At 38.4% G+C, this 26,192-nt stretch overlaps 1 protein-coding gene across 1 annotated transcript; it reads right to left on the bottom strand.

The window, feature by feature from the left end:
- Positions 1 to 824: 824 nt before the first annotated feature.
- Positions 825 to 25,584, bottom strand: LOC145786503 (major facilitator superfamily domain-containing protein 6-like). The gene is made up of 9 exons (XM_082598167.1): positions 25,448 to 25,584; positions 9,998 to 10,169; positions 8,947 to 9,192; positions 6,013 to 6,606; positions 5,470 to 5,636; positions 4,863 to 5,111; positions 4,173 to 4,353; positions 2,886 to 3,101; positions 825 to 2,290 (listed from the first exon to the last, which is right to left on the bottom strand). Exons 2-9 carry the CDS (start codon positions 10,119 to 10,121, stop codon positions 2,226 to 2,228), a joined length of 1,842 nt encoding a protein of 613 aa, XP_082454293.1. The 5' UTR covers positions 10,122 to 10,169; positions 25,448 to 25,584; the 3' UTR covers positions 825 to 2,225.
- Positions 25,585 to 26,192: the final 608 nt, after the last annotated feature.

Genomic DNA, 26,192 nt, shown 5'->3' on the forward strand with positions numbered 1-26,192 from the left:
TTAACAGTCTGACTGAAATTTTATGAATTGAATTGTCTTTGTTTGTCAAAGCCTGGTGATAATCAAACTCATTTTGTCACTTGAGCAAGACAGTAAAGAAGATAAACAGATGAAACCAAGCAACCACACGGCATTTAACATAATATATTAAAGTGAATCTGTTTATGGTTGAAGAAAGTCACCTCTTTACCAAAGTTGTATAGTAAAGATGTTAAAACATAATTTTTAGAAAACTTCATTCAGTTCAGACGATTACCAAACGTTGGCAAAATCTGAAAAATAATGCAAAATGTGACAAATCAGGCCGTATCTTTAGCTGGCCATGGTCGAAGCAAAGTGTTTCCACATATTTTGGAAATAATTTTATGCCAAACACTCGTAGCCTAAGTATGAATAATAATAAACGAAAATAGTTTCGCACTCACAACAAAAATAAATTGGTGTTCTTTCGAAATAAAACCAAGATAAAAAAAAATTTGCACTAACGTCTTATCGTCTATGTTAAATATTCACACAGCTGGCAATTGAATACATCGCCCAATATGCAGTGGTATAAATACTTTGCACTTAGTATAGCCAACATTACACACAATCATAATAATACTCCCAGGAGCACCGGAAGCGAGGAAGCAGGGGACAGATGCTCCCCTGCCCTCAATTTTTTTTGTAGATGGGGCAGGGGGCAATGGTGCCCTTTTAAGGTCATGTAAGCTACTGCACATTTTGCAATATAACCGTTTCTGCCATTCGCTTTTAGACTAATTGCGTTCTTTCATTTTTGCCTCGAAATAATATTCACGACACAAAATTCTGTATCACAGTAGTTTACATCATTATAACATAGCATGATGCCCTTCCGTGCCATTGTTTTTTGCATACCGGACACTTGTATAATTACTCGATAATGAGCTGATAGATAAACATTATCGCTATTTTTTATCTTAAAACTTAGAAAAGTGGGCCTTTTAGCAACAAAAATGCCCTTTTTTTATAATTTTGCCCTCCAGTCAAAAATCGTTCCGGTGCCCCTGATAATATCAATACCAGGCCACAATTTGAAGAGGAAAACCAAACACGAAACCAATTTGCGAGTTTGATACACGGTGTGCTTGCACTGAAGTAACAAAACAAGTTTCAAAAATTCGAAAGTGAGCTTTTTGTGAATTGTAGCAGCTCTTCAGACTACGAGTAGGCTACGCACATTCTGCCACCTTGTTTTTCTACAGTACGTGTATAGTAGGTAGGCTATAGTCTGCTGTCAGTGATAAAATTTTTTGTGTAAATGTATTCAAACAACATTTTCTAAGCGTTTTTTTCTTGCAGTTGCATGTTTGTTTCTTTAGTTGCGTTAGTCTAAGACAGGTTTATGATAGTGATCGAGCGGTGATTAGTTTCATATCAGGTAGAAAAGTTTCTATTTTCATACATATACTGTAGTTTTAATCTTGCTAGACGTTAAAATTATTTAAAAAATCCAACGCTTATGAGCTGGAATTCACAGAGTCAGCTGAGTGCTTGAAGTGGTCTATTCAAAAACTGAAATACTGTTGCAGTTTACAGGTTACAGAACTGAAAGCTTGTGAAAACATGTTTTGATAATTGTTTTTCATTGTTACAATAGCCCAGTCAGCATACTGGCCTTGTTTGAATCAACGTAAAAATAGACTGATACTGATTTGCTGACTGGGAAGATTTTTACTCTTACAGTATTTTATCTTAGTGTAGGCTGCTGTGTCCACGTATTGTAAGCAAACAATGTTCAACTGTGGCACCACGTTTGTCAAGTAACTTTAAATAAAGAAGTTGCTAATACACTTACTCAGAGATTTTAGAATCGATTTCCTAATTTCAATTCTCAATGTGATTCTATCCACCTAGCAAAAGACTGTAATTTTACATCGTTTCTACGTCTGGCTACAAAACGTTTGCTAGCTAAACAAAGTAAGTTACCAGCACCCAGCAGTTATTTTTGTGTTGTTCAGTAAATTCTTTTGAAACCGAACATTTTTGAAGCTGTAACTTTGCAACTCGACCTTTGTCTGCAAGAAGTTTGATGTAGGCTAGGCTACAAGTTGAAAGTAAAGCGTACACAAAATAGTGAAGCTTTGGCATTCAAAACAAAACTTTGTATGTTTTTGAATGTGAGCAGTCAAGTTTCATTGAGAAATGTCGGCAGCAAACATAGGCTAAACTAATTGCATCCGTAATTTGTCATTGCACAAAGTTTATTCTTCAACACCGTTTGGAGTCTTTCTAACATCTGTTGAAACAGCAGCTTCCGACCAAGTAACTGAAAAATAACAAATGCGATGCTGCATATTTCTGCTACTGTTTGTACGATAAGTGGGCCATAAGTGGCTGCTTGAGCTCTATCCCATGAGTAGGTTATAAACAGTAGCGGATCGAGAAAACACCTTAGGGTGTGTCATTATTCCAAAGAATCAAAAATTCTAAGAGAGAGTTGGCCATATAAACGTCGACGTCCGTCTAAATTTCTGAGTGATACAGATGGCGTCTGGAACAGTTTGAAAAACAGAAAAAAAACGCATTTTTTTACTCGTTTGTATTTGTGAGGGGGGTTTACGTAGCCAGGTTTCCCCTGGATCCGCTACTGCATCTACATTCTGCAGCAGGTCAGACAAAAAAAATATTTAAACATAGTCTCCATCCTACAACTTAACATAGAAGAATGTTTACAGTGCATTCAAAAGTGCTTTAACCTAAGTGAGCCCACATTGTTTTGTATTTTTTATTTAAAGTATTACCTTTATCGATCCCAATGCTTTTCGTCTCAGCACTGTATTAAACAGTTAACAACATTGCTCAATCAAACGGGATTGCAAAAGGCGATGAGAAGCACAAAAGATTAAAGGTACCGTACTCACCGTTGTGATTGAGATCTCCATTTTTGAGTGTTTGTATTTCTACAACCTCTGGAGTAGCATTTTTCCTTCTCTTGAGCTCATATTTGTCATAGCATTTGTAAAATATAACGTAGCAAATCGACGAACTAGTGATCAGTACAAACGATATCTTGAACATGCTGTCTCCTCCGTACTTTTCAAATAAATAACCTCCTAAAACCGCTCCTAACCCATAACCTGAAGAATAAATAGGTGAAAAAATGAAGCTGAAACAGCTGTAAAAGTAAATTGAAGGCTAAATCAACCAATGCTGTTTTGAGAATTTTATTTATTAGCTCTTGTTATAGCGCTTTAGAAACAAATAAGTTGACTTGACTTAGCAAGTTTCTGCAATGGTAAAACGTTGCACGGATTATATAATGTTTGCTGAAGAAACGAAAACCGAAACGCATCTGCCAAGAAAGCCCTGGGTATGGCCCAACTGCCTTTGCGTGACATCATCGATTCGGTCAGCTATGCGTAAATAGAGGATGATAAGACGACACCACCAACTGCACAACTGATCGCGTCCTAACGAGTTGTATGGTTGTAGTGAATATATCAAAGCAATACAGGTACAGCAGTCGCTGCTAAGCTGCTTGACAACTATACTGCTATCTTGTTTAAATTGCCACCGAGATATCAAAAATAATAGAAGACAGTGGACAGTGATCCTTTGACAAAGAAGATTATGCAAAGGGCGACATTCCACATTAAATCAACAAATGGCGCATTGCCAAGAGAATTTGTCGCAATACACTCTGTGTATTGCGAAAAATGTTAACAGTTAGCGAAAAATAAGATTGGATTATTTTTCCTTGCCCAATCAATGTGAATTAGGCGTTTCATCTTGATAAGCAATATCTTGATTTGATTTATCAAGATAAAAACAACGATTTAAAATTCTTCAATAGACAACACCTCGCACTGATGTAACCTACACAGCATTAGCCGTCGCTTGTCGTGATGTTCAGCTTACATGCCAGTGGTCAGAAAATCTCATGTGCATTTCCCGATCAATAAAAGGGATTACGGCTTCTAAAAGACGCTTTTTATTTATATTATGTGCAATAAGACAATATGATTGTACCACTGCGTTACAGCTAAACTGAAACTAAAATATTTTAAGAAGATGTGTTTCTCATAATATTGTTTAATGTTGGTTAGGCCACAAACTGGGATTATGCGGGCTGCCATTTGTCTTATCATATTACCACCATTTTAAAAATATCATAAAATCGTTTTGAAATAATAACGAATCAAAGTTACCTATGCCAAATGTGCAAGCTTGCAACAGCCCCATCGTAGTCGTCACTAAACCTGGCGGTGATATTTTAGATGTCAAGTAACATGCTGCTATCCATGTTGCTGGCCAACCCAGCCCTCTCAATATTTCGGCAAAACACAAGTGCCATGCTTCTGTAACCAAAGTGTACAAGTACACACGTACCTGAAATACCAATGTTGATTTGGACAAACAAAATTTTAGCTTGTACAAACTACATAGGCCGACAGCGCAACTGCCAAAAACTAGGCTAGTTTAGTGATAAGTGAATGTCACGATTCTCTGCAATGGTTTGGCTTTGTAGCTTTAACAGGCGTGGTAGAAAAGTCGTTACGTAAAATTTTGTGGTAGGTACAATGCTAATCAAACATTCCTTATCTCTTTAATGACGAAACAAGCAAATAGGTGTTAAAAATCAGGCTATGACATCATAAATATCGGAAACTACTTCTTTCCCAAGACGAAATGGTCTCTTCAGTAGGCTACACGAAATAAGTGGTTGGGATCGGTGTTAACAAACTTTATCAGTTTTTATTAAATTTTGGTGCTGAAGTCGCTTTAGTTACTAGTTGGTAATTGTGTAAAAACTAATAAAATACAGTAAAGAGAATTGTAGATTCAGAAAGTGTTTTTCCAAGGTGAAAAAATTGTGCAAATGCAGATGGTACACTTACTCCAAAGATCATCAGTCCAATTGACATTATAATTCTCGGACCAAAACGCCTCACCAAGCGACCACTCAAGAGATAAGACAAGACTTCAAAGCAAGTAGAAATAGCAATACTGGCCGCAAGAATTGTGCTGCTGGCGTTGAATCTCTGCTCTGCAAGCCAAAACATATAGACTTCACCTACAGCAATGGCATAACCAACCACAATTGCAAACAACAGAAATGGTGGAATACGAATATTCGTCAAAAGGGTCTGTAAAATAATTAAACAAAGAATTATTTTCAAAATTTATTCGGTGGCAATATCATGCAAAGCTATGTCTACAGCCAAAATCTTAAAGAATTCTTCTACGCTTGCATTCTTAAATATTTTTTCAATTTAATGCACAAAAGGTGGCACAGGATAGTTAGAAATTGCGATTGTCAAATTGCCATTTTTGCATTTCAAAAACTTTACAAATAGGCTAGTGTACAAAGGGAAATATAGGCTACTCCACCTTTCAACCAATTCCCGTTCGCATTTTTAATTTTTTATTTACTCTATTTTGAAATAGCGAATATCACGATTAAATCTTCAGGCCGCTAGAAAAAGAATCAACTTATTGACTTACTTTCAGCCCTGAAAAACGAATCTTGATGTCTAACTTCTCCTCTGTTCCTCTTGAACCAAAACAGGAAAGAGTAACGCAAAGCATGGACCAAAACAAACCAGGCCCCAAAAAACAGGGTAAAAACATGAGATTGCTGTGTGGGTCAGACACAGCCAATGCAATGCAATCTGAAATATGAATTGCCGAAATAAGTTTTAGGCAAATCAATGTGTAATTGCTTTCAACTTCTCGCGTTAGGTTTTATAAATCGTTTGCGAAACGTCGAAGCTTATAGGCATTATTGCTTAGATTCACGATAATTTGCAATTTTAGTTATTCCAAACGATGTCTTAACTTTTTCTCTCGTAGGCCTATGCTAGCAACCACCACATTTGACTTTCTCAATACATGCGTTAAAAATACAAAGCAAATTGAAATTTAAACCAGCTAAAAAAACACGTTTTTTCCAAGAGTGAAATTCAAAAACAGCTTATAAAAGTTTGCGGTGCAATGAAAAGCATGATCAAAACTTCAGTTTAAAAAAACAAAATTAACATAACTCACCTTTGATCAATCCCACTACAATCACAGAGGCTCCAAAACCCAAACCACCCCAAAGTCTTTGCAGACTAAATTTGTGTTTATCCTTTTCCGAAAACGAGTTCAATACCCATGTGTCCACAAGGGTATTCCCACCAAAGACAGAAAACGAACTTAGCACTATGAGTATCAGCAGTAACCAAAACGTATAACCGTATTTTTCAACTGGCACATTTTCACCTTTCCAAACTGTAGAATTTGGCAAGCACAAACATATTTGAAACGGCTTTGAAACCTCGTCCGTCCGGGATTGCAGCGATGGTTCTGCCGAGTTCAATCCTTTGCTCAACATTGCATAATCAATGTAACAAAACAATTTAAATGTTTCTTCTAAACTTTGGTTAAATTTGACAATGGAACCGCTCATGGGTTTCACAAGCACAAGTCTGTCATCTTCAAGGCTTGCAAGACTGGAGTAATTCGCAGAACAGTTCACTCTCAAAACAGGTAAATCCATAGCATTCGCACATGAGTAGCTTTGTGATAACGAAGAGCATGCGACTTTTTGCGAAGTGTTGTAAGAGCAAGACGATGCAAAACAACCTGACTTGCTTGAATCTGTGTTGCAAGATTAGACAGACAATTACGTGCAAAGAAAGAACATGACATTAAATTTTCACTAGCTGTTTCCTGTCTTTTGTTAGATTACTATAGACTAAGATTTTTTTTTAAAACAAAATGTAGCCTACTTGTTACATATGATTACTGAATAGCCTATCGTGGCATTGCTTGTTGTGTTTTCCGCATACCTGGTTTTACAGTGATTATGCACATTTTTCTAAACAAAAAAGCAAATTTCAACACTTGTTTCGTAGTTTTGAGTTGCGATTAAGATTCCGCTAAAATTTGGTTAAAGATTTTGGCACAAAGTGGTCATTAGGCTATCACTGGAGTCAGGCCCGCAACCAGCAAATATTTTCGGGGGGGGGGGGGGCATTTAATTTTTATCAAAGAACAAACATTAAAATGATGCATTGTGACATTTTTATGTTAATGTCCACGCCCATTGATAGAGTGTGTGGCACTACCATGTTACGGTTTCAGTGGTCATAACTTATGTCAATCACGTTTTTGTTTAGTACAGCATTAAAGGAAACTAGCCTTTGTAACCTTTTCTCCTTTAGGTATGACTACCCAAGGAAGAAAATTATGATGATACAGTAGGCCTAATGTGTCGGAATGGCCCGTTTCGGTGAGTCCGATTCGGTGAGTCCGATTCGGTGAGTCCGATCCCTTAACGGGGGATTTTTTCAATTTTTTTTTTTTAATTATCGGGTAGCCTAATTATCATTGCCGTTTTAGGGTTAGGGGTTAGAGGTTAGGAACTCACCGAATCAGACTCACCGAATCGGACTCACCGAATAGTAGCAGACTCCTAATGTGTTCAGTCGATTACAAATAAAATACAACATCTGTAGGCTACGAACTGCATTGGCACGACTGGAGTCATAAATTAATCAATAACATATATTTACATCAACATACACAAACAGATACATATGAATAAACTCAAAACGGTAACTAAAAATTACAATCCTGAAACATTTTGTTGCCTTAACAAGTTTTTATGTTTGTAGGCCCAAAGAAGTTGACTTTGCAAATGCAAAATGACATTTTAATTTAGAGCATAATGTCTAACTTTCTACTTGATTTGGCAAGTTCATTTAACACCAATTCCACGCTTGGAATTTGAGTACCGGTACGATGGATTTGCATGACAGTTTATCGAACAAAATCGTTAGCATGGCTTCCAACCAGCGTAGCCTACTTTCGGTTTCGATAGTCTACACCAGTGGTTCCCAACCTTTTTGACCTTGTGGCACCCTATCAAAGAGATCAATAGTTTGCGGCACCCTGGCAAAACTGGGTCAATTTTATGAGATTTCTGTATTTCAAATATTTGTATGAAATAACACAGAATGAGTTGTACAGTATAACGCGCGTAAATAAATGTATTTATTCAAAAGTTAGTGTGAAACTTGGGCTTGACTTCTTGCACAAAGTCCCTTAATATCTCAAGGCACATTCGACAAAGCCACCCACATTTCTTCCTCGACTACAAGCAGTCGTTCTCGTTTTTTAGTTTTAATGTTCGTTTGTACGGAAAATCCACTAATTTGGAGACCCAATTGTAATCGCAAAGCAATTCACAAAATATATTCATAAGTAGGCTATAAAGAACAAATCAATTATAACTTAGCCTTTTCTCAATTAGCTATGTATCGTGTTTGTATGCGCAGGTATCCCTCATGCAAAAGTTTCTATTTTATAATGGTTCGCAAACAATCGTGCAATTTTATAATCGTGCTGGGTCACACAATCCGATAATCCATCACTGCAATTTGACTATGTGCTCCGTGAAAAGCAAAATAAAATCATGAAACCTGGCAATAATGATGCGTTTCAAACGTTTTTATGGAAAAAACAGCAACGAGTCAAAATATCTTTCGCGCTGTTTTTCCTGGGCGAGAAAACAAAGGCTTACCGTGGATTAGAGTTAAAATAAATAAATAAATTCCACACTTAACGGGTTAAAGTTAAAATAAAGAATGAGCCGCAGTATTGCAATGTCTCGCGGCACCCTTGAGCATTGCAATTGGCACCCCAGGGTGCCGCGACACCCTGGTTGGGAACCACTGGTCTACACTCTACTCTCAGTATGGCTGTACGTGTACGACGTATCTATTCATAGTACATTTCATACTGCATAGAACGCTTAAAATTTTTTCAAAAAATTACGGGGGGGGGGAAATGCCCCCAATGCCTCCCCTGGTTGCGGGCTTGACTGGAGTCCATAAGTTTTGCAATTTTTTGACAAATTCCACCAATGATGAATAGGCTATTTATTATATAGTGTTGAAGTAGGCTATAAGTAAAAAACGTTATCATACCACTTACCACTCAAGTGAAAAGTGTGTGTTTCAGGCGGAATAAAATAGAGTGAAAAACATATAACAGACCCAGTGAGAAAAGTCCAAACAATTGTGGTCTTTGGCCGCCCGCTTTTATCGGATATCCAACCTAAGAATGGCGGAACAAACACTCCGACTACTCTATCAGCAGCCCATATTAGTCCATTCTGAGTTGTTGACATGCCCAAGTGTTTAATAAATAGAGAACGAAACACAACATGTGTAGCTTGACCTGCAAAGCATTTGATAAAGTCAAGGGGCAGGAAAACATTTTCAAGGCGGTCATCATCATCATCACCATCATCATCAACATCCAATTTTGATTGTAAAGGCCATAAATTAATTCTCATTTTGAAGGTGCCGCCTGCTTGTCTGTCGAGAGCGAAGTCTTATTAAACCAATTCGGAATTTTTAGAACTTGCAGTTTTATGTGGAAAAAACTTACGTTTCCTTAAACACCTTATTAGGCTAAGGCAGCATTACTCAAACTGTACTTTGCAAGCATCTTCCAGTGTTCTGTCAAACCATGAACATGACACATTATTGTGCGTTCATTTACCTGGCTGAAAATCGAGATAAAGGAGTGACATTAGACGTCCCAGACAGGCAGTGTACTCCCACATACCAATGTCCGATGGTATTGTATATGATATACTTTATGAGTACGATGTGCCATCGTTCAAGCCGTAGCGTCCACTTATTGTGTCACAGTTGTGTTAATTACGTCCTTTCTCGATCCCTTCTTAAAACGTTTTATTTGTTTGTGGGAGTCTTTATCCTAGACTTAGGACAAAAAGCTTCTATGGAGCATAATCCTGGCCGTTTCGCACACTGGCAGAGGCTTTAAACTACTGACTCAGGCCCAGTTGTTGAGATAAACGTCACATGACGGTTAACTTGAGGCATGACAATACGGCATTAGTGTCTTGTTTTCGCAGAAATGACAAGGCTTATGTTTCGTAGCTTAAAAATATGAAAAATATGGCTAAAAAAAGTTAAAACAACAGCGTTATTTTAAAGATAGAAACACATCTTACCTGCCATAAATGAAAAAAATATAATTTTTAGTGGAATATAACTTCTATTGATTTTCCATGAGTATGACCTTGGTGATATATCACCATGTTGTAAATTGTTTAGCGATGTCAGTGAAGTTGCCATTCGGATGTAATCCAATAAGTTTCAGTATTCAGCCAGCTTACCTAAAGTCTGTAAAAGTTTGAAAAAAAATCAATCAGATATTGACACTTAAGAATATAAACAACTAAAAAATCCAAACTTATTGAGACTAAGCTATTAATATCTACAATACATACAATACATATCACATAACATCTTAAACTTGGACCATAAACTCAAGCAATCAAATGGCCAGTGACGGATCAAATGCCAAGTGACGGACCTAACGAAAGATTCCCACAGAAAGTACGAGTCTAGCTTATGACCAGCAGTATTGACAGGGAGTCCAGGGTAGTTTTGAACACGGGCCCCGGATAATGTGGAGGACCCGGAACCGCTTTAAATCGATGCAGGCCCATTTCAGGAAGGACTTGTTTTTAAAAAAGTCTGAATCAACTTACCACTGACCTTTTCTAGCGACAAAAAGTGCAAGAAATGTAGCTATTTTGTACCAGAGTCTGCACCAGAGTTTGTGATTTAAACTACGGCATTTGTTTTAAAAGATGAGCAGTTCTATTAAACCAAATTGCCCTTTTCCCTCATCACATTAATTTCATGATTTGTTGATTTTGGGGCCACTTTATCGTGTTGATTTGGGCAGTTTCATAAAAAGGCTAAGTTAGACAGATTCAAGATATTTTCACATTTTGTTGCTGCCTAAAGAAACATTAATACGATTTTGTTAGTTTCGTCGCTCTTAACGTCAATACGAGACTGTAGAATAAACATTCTTCACTACAGATTGCAATTTTTCTTATAGACTCAATTTTGCGGCTTTTCATTTGGTAACTTTGTTTATGCAATTGTAGATTTTTGTCCAAATTTGCGATGTTTTGACAGCATGGGGAAATCCCCCAGCTCTCCTGGCTGGTTAGCCTGTGACGCAAAGACAAAATGAAAGCCAACAAATCTATTCCCAGACAGTAAAATCCATCATTTTACATCAACGTTGAACTAAGACGTCTTAGACGTTGAATCAATGTAAAAATGACAAATTTTGCTGTCTAGGTTGTGAGTGTCAATAGTCATCATAATGAAAAAAGCAAATCTCGCAAGTCACAAATGCAACAGAAAGACCACAGGCTTAAAATTGAATTGAAACTGAATTGCTTTGCCTGTAATTTCATTGGACTACAAAAAATCGTTTCTGAAACGTTTTTTGTGTAAAGCTTGAAAAGCCTACTGTATTTGTCACATCCTAACAACTCATCAAACGACTAAACATGAACCTTTTGCCTATCGCGCTCACTCAGGCTATATTCTAAACTTAAAAGGGAAGCTATCAGTCAAACAACAAAGCTTGTACTTGGGCGATGTGTTGATGCTAGCTCACTCTGCTCTTGTAGCTTTCACATGAACACTAAACAGCGATTTATGCATCTGCTTCGCCTTTTCGCGATATCGTTCAACGCCATTCGCTCAAACTAAAATATCCAGTGTTGACACAGAAAGTTATTTCCATTGGTTTTGAGCAATCCAAGTAAAACGTAACATGAGTATCGACTGCTAATGTACTGCACATTATTTCTTGTTGCAAATCTCACCTTTAAATTAGCGCTTTACTTAACTCACTTCAATGACAGTTTAAATTATTTCTCGAACAGAACAACGATCATAGCGCTTTAAATGTTCTTGCGCTCAATTGTGGTATTCATACGCACTACAGCATGAATTTATTAAGCAACCTGATACAGCGTTCAATTTAAAGATATATGAACATTGAACAATCTCACTCGAAGTTGAAACGATTGAGTTTTTAAGACAATATTTAGGAAAAATCTTTTTTCCAGCAAATCTACAGCAATTCTGTCAAAATCAATATCATACAGTTGTTTACTAATAGGCAAAAAGCCAGAACCAGTAGCGTTAACAGGGGTGTCCAGGGGGTATTTTTGGTCCCAGGCACAGGATGATTTTAGGGACCCAAAATTTTTCCAGAGGACCCAGGAAGTCAAAGAAAACTGTGCATTAAATTTTGCTCTAATGTATTTTTAGCGGTGTCTTGTTTTTGGATCCCGACCCTCTCATTGATACCAGGCCCAAATTAGCCTTTCAACGGCCTTTAATCATGAAATAAATTCTCAAGTGACGGAGCACTAAAAAAAAAATACATTAGTTGGAGGGCAACCCATTCTGACGCTAAAGCAAATACCGCAAAACAAAGATCAAAATAAGATAAAATTTTCCAAAAAATTTTAAACTGTTATTTTTGGAATAAAGTGAAGCCTCGCTTTTCTGATTTCTTCCCTACGGACACCGAAACGTCACAGAAAACGTCACTGCAAACGTCATGCATGGCGGAAAATTTACGTTGCTATCAAGCACGTTAGCGCAATTTTCGGATAATTCGGAATTAGCACGTTACGATCTTGGTGATTTCTTTACGCTTGAGTGCGGAAACGTGTTGTTGGTATATTGACTTGAAAACAGATATCTTTGCCTGCGTGTTAGGTGCGTGATCGACGCATGTTTTGTTTACGTTTTTCTCATTTCCACAAGTTTATTTATGTTAGCATGGTTTAAGTGTAGCCCGCAGAGTTGCCACTTTTTTTGATGGAATCGAGAAGTATTTTTTAAAAGTTGTTAGCTATTAGTTAGTATTAGTATTAGTTAGTATTATTTTTTAATACTAACTTACTATTAGTTAGTAAGTTAGTATTAAAAAATTTGGTCCACTTTCAACATACCAGACTTGGGCTGATTTTTTATAGTAGCGATAATTTGTAACATTTGGTACAAAATCATTTTCAAAACACTTTTTAAACGTTTTGATAAAGGTAGCTGTTCCCGACAATTTTCACCAAATCAAACGTCATATAAAAACCGTTCAAGTCTACTGAATATTACGTCATGGAAATTCCTAAAGCATGTGCCAAAATTGCACCATCGTTCATAGACTTGTGTCAAACCTGTTTGGACCTGTTTGGGCCTGTTTAAACAAGAAATATTACATCAGCTTTAAACACCTGTTGGAATGACTTCATAATTGTCTTTCATTATTGCGTCACAGTACTGCATACGTGAATTTGAGATATTGCTATCTATTCTGGTCATTCGTAAAATGATTGTTTGAAAGTTGGCCGCACATTTAACTGTTGGCTTAGTGCTTGCTAGCTGGACAAAGGTTCCGTCTTTTATCCAAGTAATCTGTTCTGTAGTGACAGTTTTCAGTGGTGTACGCGTTGCACCCCCTCGTTTTCGGTAGCCGTGGGCTAATTTTTACAGAAATACACTTTTTGAAAAGAAGTTCAAGTGTGTGTTTCTTCGGTCATTATAATGCAGACGAACGGATCCGGGAACTTTAAGTTACAATTTTCCCACGAAGAAATTATGGTTTACCGCTGTGACCATAAAAAATAAAAGACGATTCTCTGTCTAGTGTTTGGCACAGAAGCACTTAGAAGCATAAAAAATAAAAGACGAAGTTAGTTAGTTGGTAGGCCAAGAAGCACTTAGAAGCAAAGAAATAATAAAAGAAGATCTTATTGGTTGGTAGTCTAAAGAAGTAAAGAAAAGTAAAGACATTTCTTCTCAGTTTGGTACAGAAGAAAAATAACTTTGACATTTATTGGCAAGAAAGAAGATTAAAGGCAATCCATCTGTGCTTGAAGATTCAAGTGGAAGAATCCAAGCAAGTTTTGTGGACGTTTGGACTTCACATACTCGTACAGCTACAGTATCGTGCATTTAAATTCTTTTTTGTATTTTTACGGTCTTTGCAGTTAAGTTTTTTATAACTACTGTAATTTGTATGTTTGTGTAACTTAATTTTTTAATTGTTAAATTTAGCCCTAACATTTAATATGTCTACACTCGGTGGTGACAGGGACTCGACCGCCGTCGACTCGACTGAGTTTAAGCCTGATGATGTTCTTTGCGGTCGGGCAGGCCATTCTGGGGAGGGACCCATTAACGATGAGGCTAAGTCAGTTCGAGAGGCCCGGCATCTTAGACGGGATATTTTGACTCAAATTGGGAAACTTTCTGTGGCCCTAGGTTCTTTGAGTGATAAGCAGGAACTGTTAATTTTTCGATCTAACTTATCTACTTTAGAAGAGGAATTACGGCATTTCCATGCTCTTTTGAGTAAAATTGTTAACTCTGCAATCTTGGCAGAACTTCGTGATAGGGTAGATCCCGAATTTAACTCGTTAAAAAATAACTTCGAACAAAAAGAAAGTGAGTTGTCAGATAGGTTGGATGCTGACATACATCCTGAGGATAGCGCCTCAAATGTAAGCACTAGGATGTCTGAGAGCTCGTCACGGATAGTTGCACAAATTAACCTACAGTTAAGACGAGAGGAGCTCCAGATCCAAGCTGAGGCCGAAGCGAGAGCTGCTGAGGCCGCCGCGAGAGCTGAGGCCGAAGCAAGAGCTGCTGAGGCCGCCGCGAGAGCTGAGGCCATACGAGCTGAGGCCATCGCGAGAGCTGAGGCCGAAGCGAGAGCTGCTAAGTTCGCACTCAAAGACGCTCAGTTGAGGGCCGAACAACGTAAAGAGGTAGTTTTAGCTGAATATCGTTCTGAGTTGGGCTCCCGGCGTAGCTCTAGGAAGGGCTCTTCTAGGCATTCCAGAAGTGAACATCAATCACAGTTTAATTTACCTAACCTTTTCCACACGCCTGTTCAATCCGTAAGTGGACCTGTACAATCCACATGTTTTCCAGCTGTTTCAGGAGGTCTCGGGGCCACGGCTAAGGGTCTTCCGAAGGCTGTAGAGCCAAGGTCTGCAAATTACAACCGAACTCCTTCCCCAGAGCGTACAGGTCACGGGGCCGCCATTAGCAGTAATGCTTTGCCCCCTTCACAGTTTTCAGCGCCGCTAGTTTTTGATCGCCCAGCTACACGTAATTTGGGTGGTTGTGAGAGGCGTATCGCGTCTCCTGATTTTAACGTGTGTGAGGATCGTGATCGGGCTGTGCATGTGACTGAGCCCACTCAGCCCCTTAAGGGATATAGCTTGTCTTCTCCCGCTAAATCGAGTTCTCAACAGCAGGATTGTTTTTTTGAATACCAAAATAGTAGGACGTTCTTCGATAAGGCGGCCTTGATTGGTTACAATGGTAATAATATGCCATTTGTCTTCTTTAAAAATCGTGTTATGGCCTTGATGGCAGCTTCGCCCTTTAAGGGAACTCGTTTGACTTTGTTGCAAGCAGCTTGTGTTAGAACAGCTGCACAAACGATTGCTAATTTGGTTTCTGACACTCCTGGCTTGTCAGAGGAAGACAGGATAGAAATGTCGTTAGCTCGCTTGTCCCAACGTTTTGGAGTTCGTGGAGGTCTTTTCGCAGAACCAGAAATTAGAAAGTATCGCTATGGTAGCAAATTGACTTCTATCTCTTCCAGTGATTTGAAAGAGTTTAAAGATGAATTGTCGCAGTGTTTGCTTTACGCGAAAGCTTATGGTCAGCGTGATAAATTAGAAGGACGTTTTGTTTTGGATTTGGCTAAGCGACTCCCGTTTGACGCTAAGCAGCGTTATCTTGACTTTTTAGGTGATCAGTATGGTAGCACTGAGGAACCTACCTTTCAGAGTTTGTTTGAATTTGTAGTACGAGAGGAAACGCGCAAGTCGACTGATTTTAGCATTATGCTAATGGGCGATTCTGGTGAGTCGCAGCAATTTAAAAAGTTTGGCAAAGGAAAATTGCCTTCATGTCCGGTTAGGCAGACGTCGGTAAAACCCCATGATAATGTGATTTCAGGGAGTTCGCAGTACTCGACTGTTGTTGGCGCACCGCGCGGCGGTGTGGCCAGACGTAGTGACATACCGGCATGTTTTTGTTGTTCATCACGTGGTCAAGTTGAATATCATTTTTTGTCTAATTGTAAAGAATTTTTGCGCTTGACACCTAAAGGTCGGAGAGATGTCATTGTGAAAGCTGGAAAATGCTTGAACTGTTTGCGCCAGCATATGGTTAAGGACTGTAATCATGCAAACAACTGTCGTCAGTGTGGGCCTAACAACGATAGGAAACACTATTTTCTTCTGCATGATTTTTATGTGACGTCACGTGATTCTCTGGATTCGGTCGGTAAAGATGATGCTGGTGCCAGAGTTCCTGTGCGTAATGTTAAGATTGGAAATGTTAAAGCAGCCTTTAACCGCGTTACTGCTGCTCGTGTTTTGAATCCAATGACTGGCAAATCGAAGTTGGTGTATTGTCAGCATGATCCTGGTTCGCAGTTGACCTTTGTTTCGAGTGACTTGGTGTGCGAACTTGGTCTTAAACCGTATGATAAAGCGTCGTTTAAAATGGATACTCTGGCTGGTCAGAAACCTACTTGTGCTGAACTTGTTAAACTCAGCATTCAGTCGTTAGAGACGAATGAACTGTTTTGTGATATAACTTCGGTGGTTAACCCAGCTTGGGCTGACGATGTTAAGACTTTACCACATAAGCAGGATTTAAGTAGTTTCCGTCATTTTCATGACGTGAATATGTTTCATTTGAATGATTGTAGTACTGTAGATGTACTGATTGGAAACGACAACGCTTATTTGATGTGGGCAAAAGAAGAACGTGTTGGTGAAAATCGCAGTGAACCGCATGCTTTACTCACTCCTCTCGGTTGGTTGGCTTGTGGTGGTAAGTCACCCTTAGTTGAAAGCGTTGCTAAAGTGTGCAGAGTGCAGACGTCTTCAGAGTCGGATGTCATCTCTGGCTTTCAGCGTAAAATTGAGTCTCGTGATATGGAAATAGCAGACCTGAATAAAGTCATTCAGGATTTGACTTTGCAAAATGAAACCTGTGAATTGTCTCGCAATGATATTTTGGCTAGAGAACTTGTCGAACCGAATATTGAGTTGAAAGATGGTCGATTTGAGATACCTGTTCCGTTGAAGGAAGATATTGATCTACCTAACAATTTTGTGTTGGCGTCAGATAGAGCTGCTGCTTTAAGAAAGAAGGCTTTAAAACAACCTGAACTTCGTGATTTCCTTACTGACACCATGAAAGATCTTAAATCTAATGGCTATATTGAGCGTGCTGGTGAAGCAGGAAATGTCAAGGGATTTGAATGGTATTTACCATACTTTGTGACGTCACAATTAAAAAAGCGCATTGTTTACGATGGCAAGTCTGAATTTCGAGGAACTTGTGTTAATGATGTAATGTTTTCGGGTCCTGATTTGTTAAACTCTCTGGCAGATCTCTTGGCTAGATTGCGGCTTGGCAGATTTGGTTTCGTGGCCGATATGACCAAGTACTTTTTTCACATTTTGGACTCTTCAATACGTAAGCCCAATTTTATTGAACTGCTTACGTACACCAGTTGTGCCGTTCGGATCGTGAACGAACGCCCTTTGGTACCTTTGAGTGACGACCCTAGGGATTTTACTGTCATCACCCCTGCCTCACTTTTGACCCCATACTTAGACCCATACTGCGCTGTTGGGCAACCACATGATCGTGACCAACTAAGAAGGGATTATCGGTTCAATTTGTCACTTTCTCAGCAGTTTTGGAGTAAATGGATCGATTTTTACTTGCCAGGTCTTCAGGGCCGGAAAAAATGGCTAAAAATGGCCGAGAATTTGGAGCCTGGTCAACTTGTAGTGGTAGGTTCTCTCCAAGACATTGGTAAACGTGGGAAGTATCAACTTGGGAGGGTGCATGAGGTAGTTCCACAAATTAGGAAAGGGAAGCCTGTGGTTCGTAGAGCCAAAGTTGCCGTCTGCAACTATGATGAGAGTGCGGGGAAAGTAAAAGTAGACTACGTGTTGAGGGATATTTCGTGCCTCGCCCCCGTAAAGAACACCTAAGTGTTAGGGTTTGAGCCTGGTTTTGTCTGCGGTGGCCGACCCTTGTCTGAGCCCAGAACAGTCGGTTATTATCGCAACCATGGTATATAGCGTCATTTTTTGCGTGTACCTAATACCTATGGTACCAATTTCATGTATCGTCGTGTATTATTCCGTATTGTTGTTCATTCTTTGCATGCCCTTTGTATTTACGTATTAACTTAAACGTGAGTGATTCAAACAATTTGTGTATCGTGTGTTTTTATTCATTGGCTCACAATTGTCGTCATTTCCTTTTAGTTATGCCATGTCAGACTGTCATAACTAGGGGCCGCTATGTTCCCGACAATTTTCACCAAATCAAACGTCATATAAAAACCGTTCAAGTCTACTGAATATTACGTCATGGAAATTCCTAAAGCATGTGCCAAAATTGCACCATCGTTCATAGACTTGTGTCAAACCTGTTTGGACCTGTTTGGGCCTGTTTAAACAAGAAATATTACATCAGCTTTAAACACCTGTTGGAATGACTTCATAATTGTCTTTCATTATTGCGTCACAGTACTGCATACGTGAATTTGAGATATTGCTATCTATTCTGGTCATTCGTAAAATGATTGTTTGAAAGTTGGCCGCACATTTAACTGTTGGCTTAGTGCTTGCTAGCTGGACAAAGGTTCCGTCTTTTATCCAAGTAATCTGTTCTGTAGTGACAGTTTTCAGTGGTGTACGCGTTGCACCCCCTCGTTTTCGGTAGCCGTGGGCTAATTTTTACAGAAATACACTTTTTGAAAAGAAGTTCAAGTGTGTGTTTCTTCGGTCATTATATGCAGACGAACGGATCCGGGAACTTTAAGTTACAATTTTCCCACGAAGAAATTATGGTTTACCGCTGTGACCAGTAGCCCACGCAAAACCGTCTTTTTAGTAGCATACATAAAACATCACATTGCACAATGCACATGCATGCAAAATCAATAGCATTCGTATTTAAAATAAACACCCAGTGTAAATTATCAAGATGGCTAGTTCGCAGGCTAGGTTAGTGAGTTGCTGCATTAAATGATTTTTATATAATAACAACATTTGAGCATAATAAAACCATGAAGCTGTAAGCAAATCAGCCGATATAGGCCCACGCCCATCCTGCATCAGTCTGCTGTCTGCTGAAGCCCATCAGACATTAGTCTGCTGAAGTCGCCTTTATCTAAACGACCTATCTATTAATACTTGATTTTTCTTGTATGCTCAAGCGCTCATGTCATGGCTAAAAAAACTAAATCTGAAACACCAAATTTTTCCATCAATAAACCAACTGTCTTTCCTCAGCTTTGAAGTGTGCAATACTTTTTAGACTGTAGGTTGGTCAACGATGCATGACGTCCTTTTCTAGTACAAACTGCTGCAAATGGCTTTGCAGAATGACACATTAGCAAGGGAAGACTCAGCTTACCCGGTTTTGCCGAGTCTTGTTCTGACACTTTCGCAAACAAAACCAAACCAAATATCAACTTGAAAGAGAGCAAACAGGTCAGCAGACAGACCAAAAATAACTAGTATACATTGCTTTTTAAAAAGTTATAACTCCACTTTCATTTAAAAAACAAGCTATGCATAATGAAGTCTGAGTTACAACTGCAATAGGCTACAACATCTCTAAAAGAATGAACATTATCAGCTACGAGGCTTGTAAACTTGTAGCCTTTCATAAAACATTCGACTGTAAGCTTAAAAAAACTGCAAACATAACGAATATCGTTGGTCCTTTCAGTTTCTGACAATTCAATTTAGCACGTGCTTATCATTTATTGTTTACCCAAGCAATTTTCTTACATTAACTCAACGTTTTGTAATGTGAGGTTTTCTATAAAGATAATTGCAGTTAAGGTGAATTGCTGCGAATTTTGCTTGTCTAATCATTAATTTTGTCTGCCAAGTTGAAAGTCTGCAAGCAAATGTTGCTACTAATCTTGGCAAACTGTGGGTAGTCAAGTCAAGTCAAGTCAATTTATTTTGTTTTAACAGCGCCATATATTAACAAATAATCAGAGTAAAATGTAATTGTCAAAACAATGCATTGTACAACTGTTGGTTAGATTATGGCGCAATCAGGATGGTAGCGAAAGACCATAAGCAGTCATCTAGTCAGCCACCACCCCATCACAGTAAATCTAACTACACATTCATACACACTAGTGTGCAGAGGCAGGCACACTACTTCATTGAATAAAAAGGATAGTGAATGATTTGACCATTCAGGTGCAAAAGTTGATAAGGCATGCAAGAGGCACGTTGGCATATAATGAAAAAAACTTTTTTGATGTTCATTTCTGATCATTTTGTCTAAACTACATGCTGAAAGTCTTTGATCACTAATTTAGACGCGGTCACCATTAGCAAGTGATTTAGACCAGTGATTCTCAACTGTAGGCGGCATACGGCCCTCAAAATTTTTTCTGCGGCCTTCATCAATGCAGCAAAAAATATTATTTGTGCTAGAAGAACTGTCCAAAATGGCGAGAATGCATGATTATCATATAACTTACGTGCCAGCAAAGAAAATGCCTGTAATAACGTTTCTCCACACTACACAGGCAGAGCAATTAGCTGTGTTCATCAGGGAAGTTACGCAAGACTTTAACATTTGTGAGCAATTTTTCACTTTGTGTTCCATTCCCGGCACAACAAAAGAAATCTACATGTACAATTGTACAGTATATGCTACGAGAATTTCGTTCTAGCCTTCAAGAAGCACATTTGGACAAGTTAAAGCTGTGTTCGATTGCAACATATGAATGAGTGCCCTTCCGTAGTAGGGAAGAATCCAAGTCCTTATGGACTCGTTAACAGATGGCGTGAAGAGCATAATCTTAGCCCTGAAGTGTGGCACCACTGCATTTTAAACCAAGAAAATATCGTCGTTAAGTCACTGAAGGTATCTGATGTGATAGAAATAGCAACATTAAGAGTAAATTGGATTCGTGCAAATGCGCTTGATCATCGCAAACTTACGTATTTCTGGCAGATGTTGATGCTGACTGGAAACGTGGTGCTTGTATTCATTGCCGTAAGGTGATTAAGCCAGTTACATTAACATACGGAGCAGAAACATGGTCACTCACAAAACAACAAACAAGAAAACTGGCAGCAGCACAAAGGAACATGGAAAGAATAATACTGAACATAAATAGAAAAGACAAGATTAGAAATGAAGTCATCAGAAACAAAACTGGTATCAAAGATGTCATAGAAACAGCAACAAACCTAAAGTGGCAATGGGCGGGACATGTAGCAAGAATGAAAGACAACAGATGGGCCAAGATAACCACAGAATGGACACCAAGATATGCAAGAAGAACTAGAGGGAGACCAAAAAGAAGATGGCGAGATGACATAGAAGAAAAGATTGGCATCACCTGGATGAGAACAGCAAAAGACAGAATGGTGTGGAAACATATGTGGAGGCCATCTGCCAGCAGTGGCATGACCGGCTGATGATGATGATGATGATGATTAAGCCAGAGCACCAAGTCAACGGATCATTTGAAAGTATACTAGGCTTATTAACGACATGCTTGATGAATTCGAAAGTCACATTTAAGGTATCAATTCTTTGCTGCCCTTGATGAAAATATGTTGCAACACCAATGACAATAGCCTAGGCGCAGCCACCGCCCAGAATGATTTTTAACTAAAGCTGCTAGATTTGCAGATGTGAAGCTGACTTAAGCATTCAAATGTGATCATCTACTTCACTTTTAGAGTCGATCTCCAAAGGGAAAGTATCCTAACTTGATAGCCAATGCACTAAAAATGCTTGTGTATTTGGTTCAACGTCCTGGGGTTCAACACAACTTACATATGTGTGAAGCAATTGTCAGCAAAATGGTTGAAATTAAATCCAAATATCACAACCAATTGACAAACCATCATTTTAACCAGCTTTTGAGTAGCCTATGCCCTACGCCCTACTGCATCTTTTCATATTTTCCTTCGTTTTGGAAAACTTAGTCGAAGCCAAAATCAAGTTTAATATTACATTGAATTTCTTTTCCTGCAGCCCTTCACAAAATTTAGGTTTTGAATTTGGCCGTGCTGAAAAAGTTGAGAACCACTGGTCTAGACTCTAGACGAGAGCCATATTTTAATTGCTGGACACTAGTCCAAGCTTTCTTGAATGAAATAGTATGGAACAGAATAGACAATAGACTATTAACAAGTCAATAAATTTTGAAAGAAGAAATTTTTAAGTGGGAGTTAAGAGGACTTGTCAGCCAAGATTTCTAAAGAGATTGAATTTTACCTTATTTCGATCGCATTTGCACATTTTTGGGCAACAAATTAACACAAGGCTTCGTTTTGCTCACTTCCGCTATATTTTTAACATGATCATCAAAATCATAGCAAAACTACAGCAACAGGAGAATGAAAAGCTTTGGTCTATAACTGCAGTTTGGCTGCATGGTTCGACTTTAGGTCGAGTCTTACTAACCAATAAACGTTTTCAATTGTGTTTTTTCTTGCTATCTTCTTATGTCACGATGATGTAACGTGAAAAAGAATCCTTCTCTTGATTCTTTGAAAGCGAGAATATTTGTACCAATCCACACTTAAACTTTGCTTATCTGCAGTCGGCTGTGGTCAGAATGACACGATAAACAGAGATGCTTTGACCCACGTGAGTCTCAACCGCACAGCACTTATTTTTACCGTGCCGTTGTCAACTGTCACTTTTAGCCAGCTGAACATCTTGTCTGAGAAGCATATCAACCTCTTGCAGCTAAGGCGCTGATGTACAGCGTACTATTTTCGGCTGCTATACATTGTGTAGGCATGTAGGCAATTAGGCCTATGTGTGGTTCTTAGCTTTCAGCACAAGGCTGTGTTTTCTCATATTGAGCAGTTGATAAAATGTGATACTATTACGATACCAGACCATTGTGTTCCTTCCTATGATTTAACCAAGAATGAAATTTTAAGAGGGTCAACTAAAGTTTTTGTGAGGCAAATATAATTAAAATAGTGGTGTAGTCCAATTAAAAAACATATCTACATCATGTTCCCTATCAGTAAATTGGGTAAATGTAGCCGACACAATGTATACTGGTTATCGGTTTGCTCTATGTAGCCTACATGAGGTGTGGAATGATGAACCATTGACCTATTAGTTTATTCATAGGGCTAGCCTACATAAGATTGAACAGTATAAGCAAATTGCAGCTTTTTTTTCTAGTTTCTTATAGTCCACGCCGCAGTTATTTTGGCCCATCTGTAGTCCATTTATAACCCATCATTCCTGCTAATGGTCAGCCCATTGCTCCTTCAGATGTTTTGCAATTTCAATATTATCTCTGATCTGTGCTCTTTGTTTGATAATTTTATGTTAATTTTTTGTTCGTTGCTTTCTGAGTGCGTATGCTTTGTTCCATCAAACAATGGTGGACATCGATCTGTCCATGATGAGGAATGCAAACACCATTTTATCTTCCACTTAACGAAGCAAGTGTAACGTTTCTCTGATAGTTGTAACAGGCGAGGTTATGACGATGGCGTAGCAAATGAGCCAAGAATCTGATTCTGTCTGTTCATACCAACATACTCTCTCATCGGACTACTACCTTAACGTGGTGAGAGAGTTCCCGTGCCCCAGTGACCTTTAGAGCTGTACTGGCGAGAGGTAACTGCTCCCAGAAGGGTTGCCCAAGCCAGGTTGGTCGAAAGGAAGAAACCAGACAAAACGTACTCCAAAGTCCCAAGTCCCCAACGGCGGAACAGGCGGATGAAGTCAATCAAGCTCAACGACTGTGATGGCGGATAAAGGTTGCAGCGTGTCACCAGCAGCAATCGTCTTGGCTTGCCTTGCCATTGGACAAAGCTGATGGCCTTGTCAAGTTAATGTGTGCTTGTTGAGTATGCGCCATCAAGTCCACGTTAATCAACACACGCACAAGCGTCTTCGCAAGACTTATTGCGAGAACCATCATCCTCGAAAACGAGGGATAGCCATCATCCAAATGTTGAAAATGTCGATGTCGAGTTTGATGTCTTGCGGCTCTTGCCTTAGCATTTTTGTCGCAATCAAAATTGTTAACGTTTTCTTCAGGTCATAAATCTATTAAGTTTGCACAATCGGTCGATGACGACACAATATAGGTTGAAACCACTTCGACTTTTTGTACATTTTTGGTAAAAAAGCTCACCATATTTATGGGAGAAGAGAGAGTAAAGAAACAAAAAACATCAAATTTATTTTAGTTGAACACACGCCCAAACAATAGAGCGAACATTTTAGTTTCAAAGTTTAATTAATTTGAAAACACTCCCAAGCATCTACGAAGAAACTACATGAAATATAGTTCTTGTTACTTTCACTTTTACAGCTTGTTTCATCTTAAAAAGGGGGTCATCAGATTATTCAAATAGAATCTAAATAAATAAATACAAAGAACAAATAAATACAAAGAAATTACATTATTTTATAAAACGTGTAGCCTGCTTGTTGAGAATGAGAATATAGTGTCAAAAGGCTTGCCCTCGTTCAATAGTTGTGAATCAGCGCATCTCAGTCAACGCATCAACATGTACCAGCAAAGCATTTATAAATCAAGTTGTCGGATGAACTAATAAACTATTGCACGTAAATGGATTGATTGTGGTGGTGAGTTGTTTATTTGAACAAGTAGGCTAGCCTACACGTCATCAATATTCAAACATAGCTCACTTACACGCAACGATACCTAAGTCCAGACAGAAAAATTTGTCATTTTTACGTTGATTTAACGTCTGCAGATGTAAAAATAACGGATTTTGCTGTCTGAATACAGTATGTTATTTTAAAAACTTGAAACTTCGCTAAACGAACTTTAAACTGTATTAGCAAACTACTCATGGAAGCAATTTAGCCTGCACATTCTAAATCTAAGTCAACCAATTTTAAATTCAATTAAAAAACTTCATTGGTTGCGGGGGTACGGTAAGATTTGATTTCGCAGAAAGAAGAGGAGAAAATTTGTGTTCAAACGTAGCAATTAGCAAATATTGATAACACTTAACACTGTTAGGTCTGGAAAACAAACCAATCCTTTTGTTTCGAATTTACAACGTAACCAAAATTGCTTTTCGTTCAAAACACAATCAAGAGAAATGTTTTGGGTCGAATTGCTAGCTACGCCCCTGTCCAATTTCTAGGTGCCAAAAACATACAGTGTCACCGAAAGTCAAACAATATAACTTTAGGATTGGCATAGGATTTGGATGGCTATCTCTGAAAAAGTGCAAGTCTGTAAATGGGATGACAGTTGAAGGCGTCGCCCAGGAGCAGATCAAACAAAGAGCCTTAAGGGGGCGATTTCAACAAAACATAATGTACTGTAGATCTACATTAATCTGATCTTGCAAATACACAGTCAATAAAGTTACTTTGTTTTGTTTTAGAAGGGCGATCGCCCCCTTCCCAAGATCCGCTACTGGCGTCGCCTGGCTTTACATTTTGGAAATTCTATATTCCAATGCATTTACCGTACGTAATTACTAGAATTATATCATTGCACTTACTGTATTATCTTTTTAATGTTGTATACGTCATCTGACACAGCTAAAGTTTTTCGTAAGTTTAATTTCTGCACATTACAATCCAGAACACATTGCCTTGCATGACATTGAGGAACGTAATACTGCGTAGCGCCTTACGTGAGCGCAAGTTTATTTGTGGATAACAAGTTGTTGTTAGTAAAACGTTGTTTTGGGTTATTGTTACGTAATAAAGAAAAAATATGTTAAAAAGTAAAAAAATTATTGGAATAGTAAAAGCAATGCAGCAAGCGTGCCAATCTTGAGGGTCAATGGGGCTGAAGCATCCCATAAAAATTGGCTTCTCCTTTGGAAAAAGTCGCCTAATACCTTTAAGGTTTTCGAAATTTTTCTCACTTTTAAAACCATCTTTGAAACCGCTCAAATACTAACAGACACTATTATAGCTTCACGCCCTCATGGATAAGAAATAATTTTTAATAATATTTCAATTCTATTTTGTCGTGGTTTCAGCATGCCGACTTTGATCCAAAGTTTCAATTGCTCAGCCTTTTTATAATGTTTTTGGATATACTAATATTTCTTCTTGAGTTCTGGTATAAAAAAATTTGCAGTTGAATTTATATTTTCTGCTCATTATCATTTAAGTTTCTGTTTTGCGGCGAGGGAACGATACATTGCGTCATTACTCACCACAGTCATAAATACTTTTTACAATATTTTCATAATAATTTATTTTCGTCCATTTTGTGATCTTTGACGGCAAAGT

This window comes from Aplidium turbinatum, chromosome 17 (genome assembly GCF_918807975.1).
Source record: "Aplidium turbinatum chromosome 17, kaAplTurb1.1, whole genome shotgun sequence".
Lineage (NCBI taxonomy): Eukaryota > Metazoa > Chordata > Ascidiacea > Aplousobranchia > Polyclinidae > Aplidium > Aplidium turbinatum.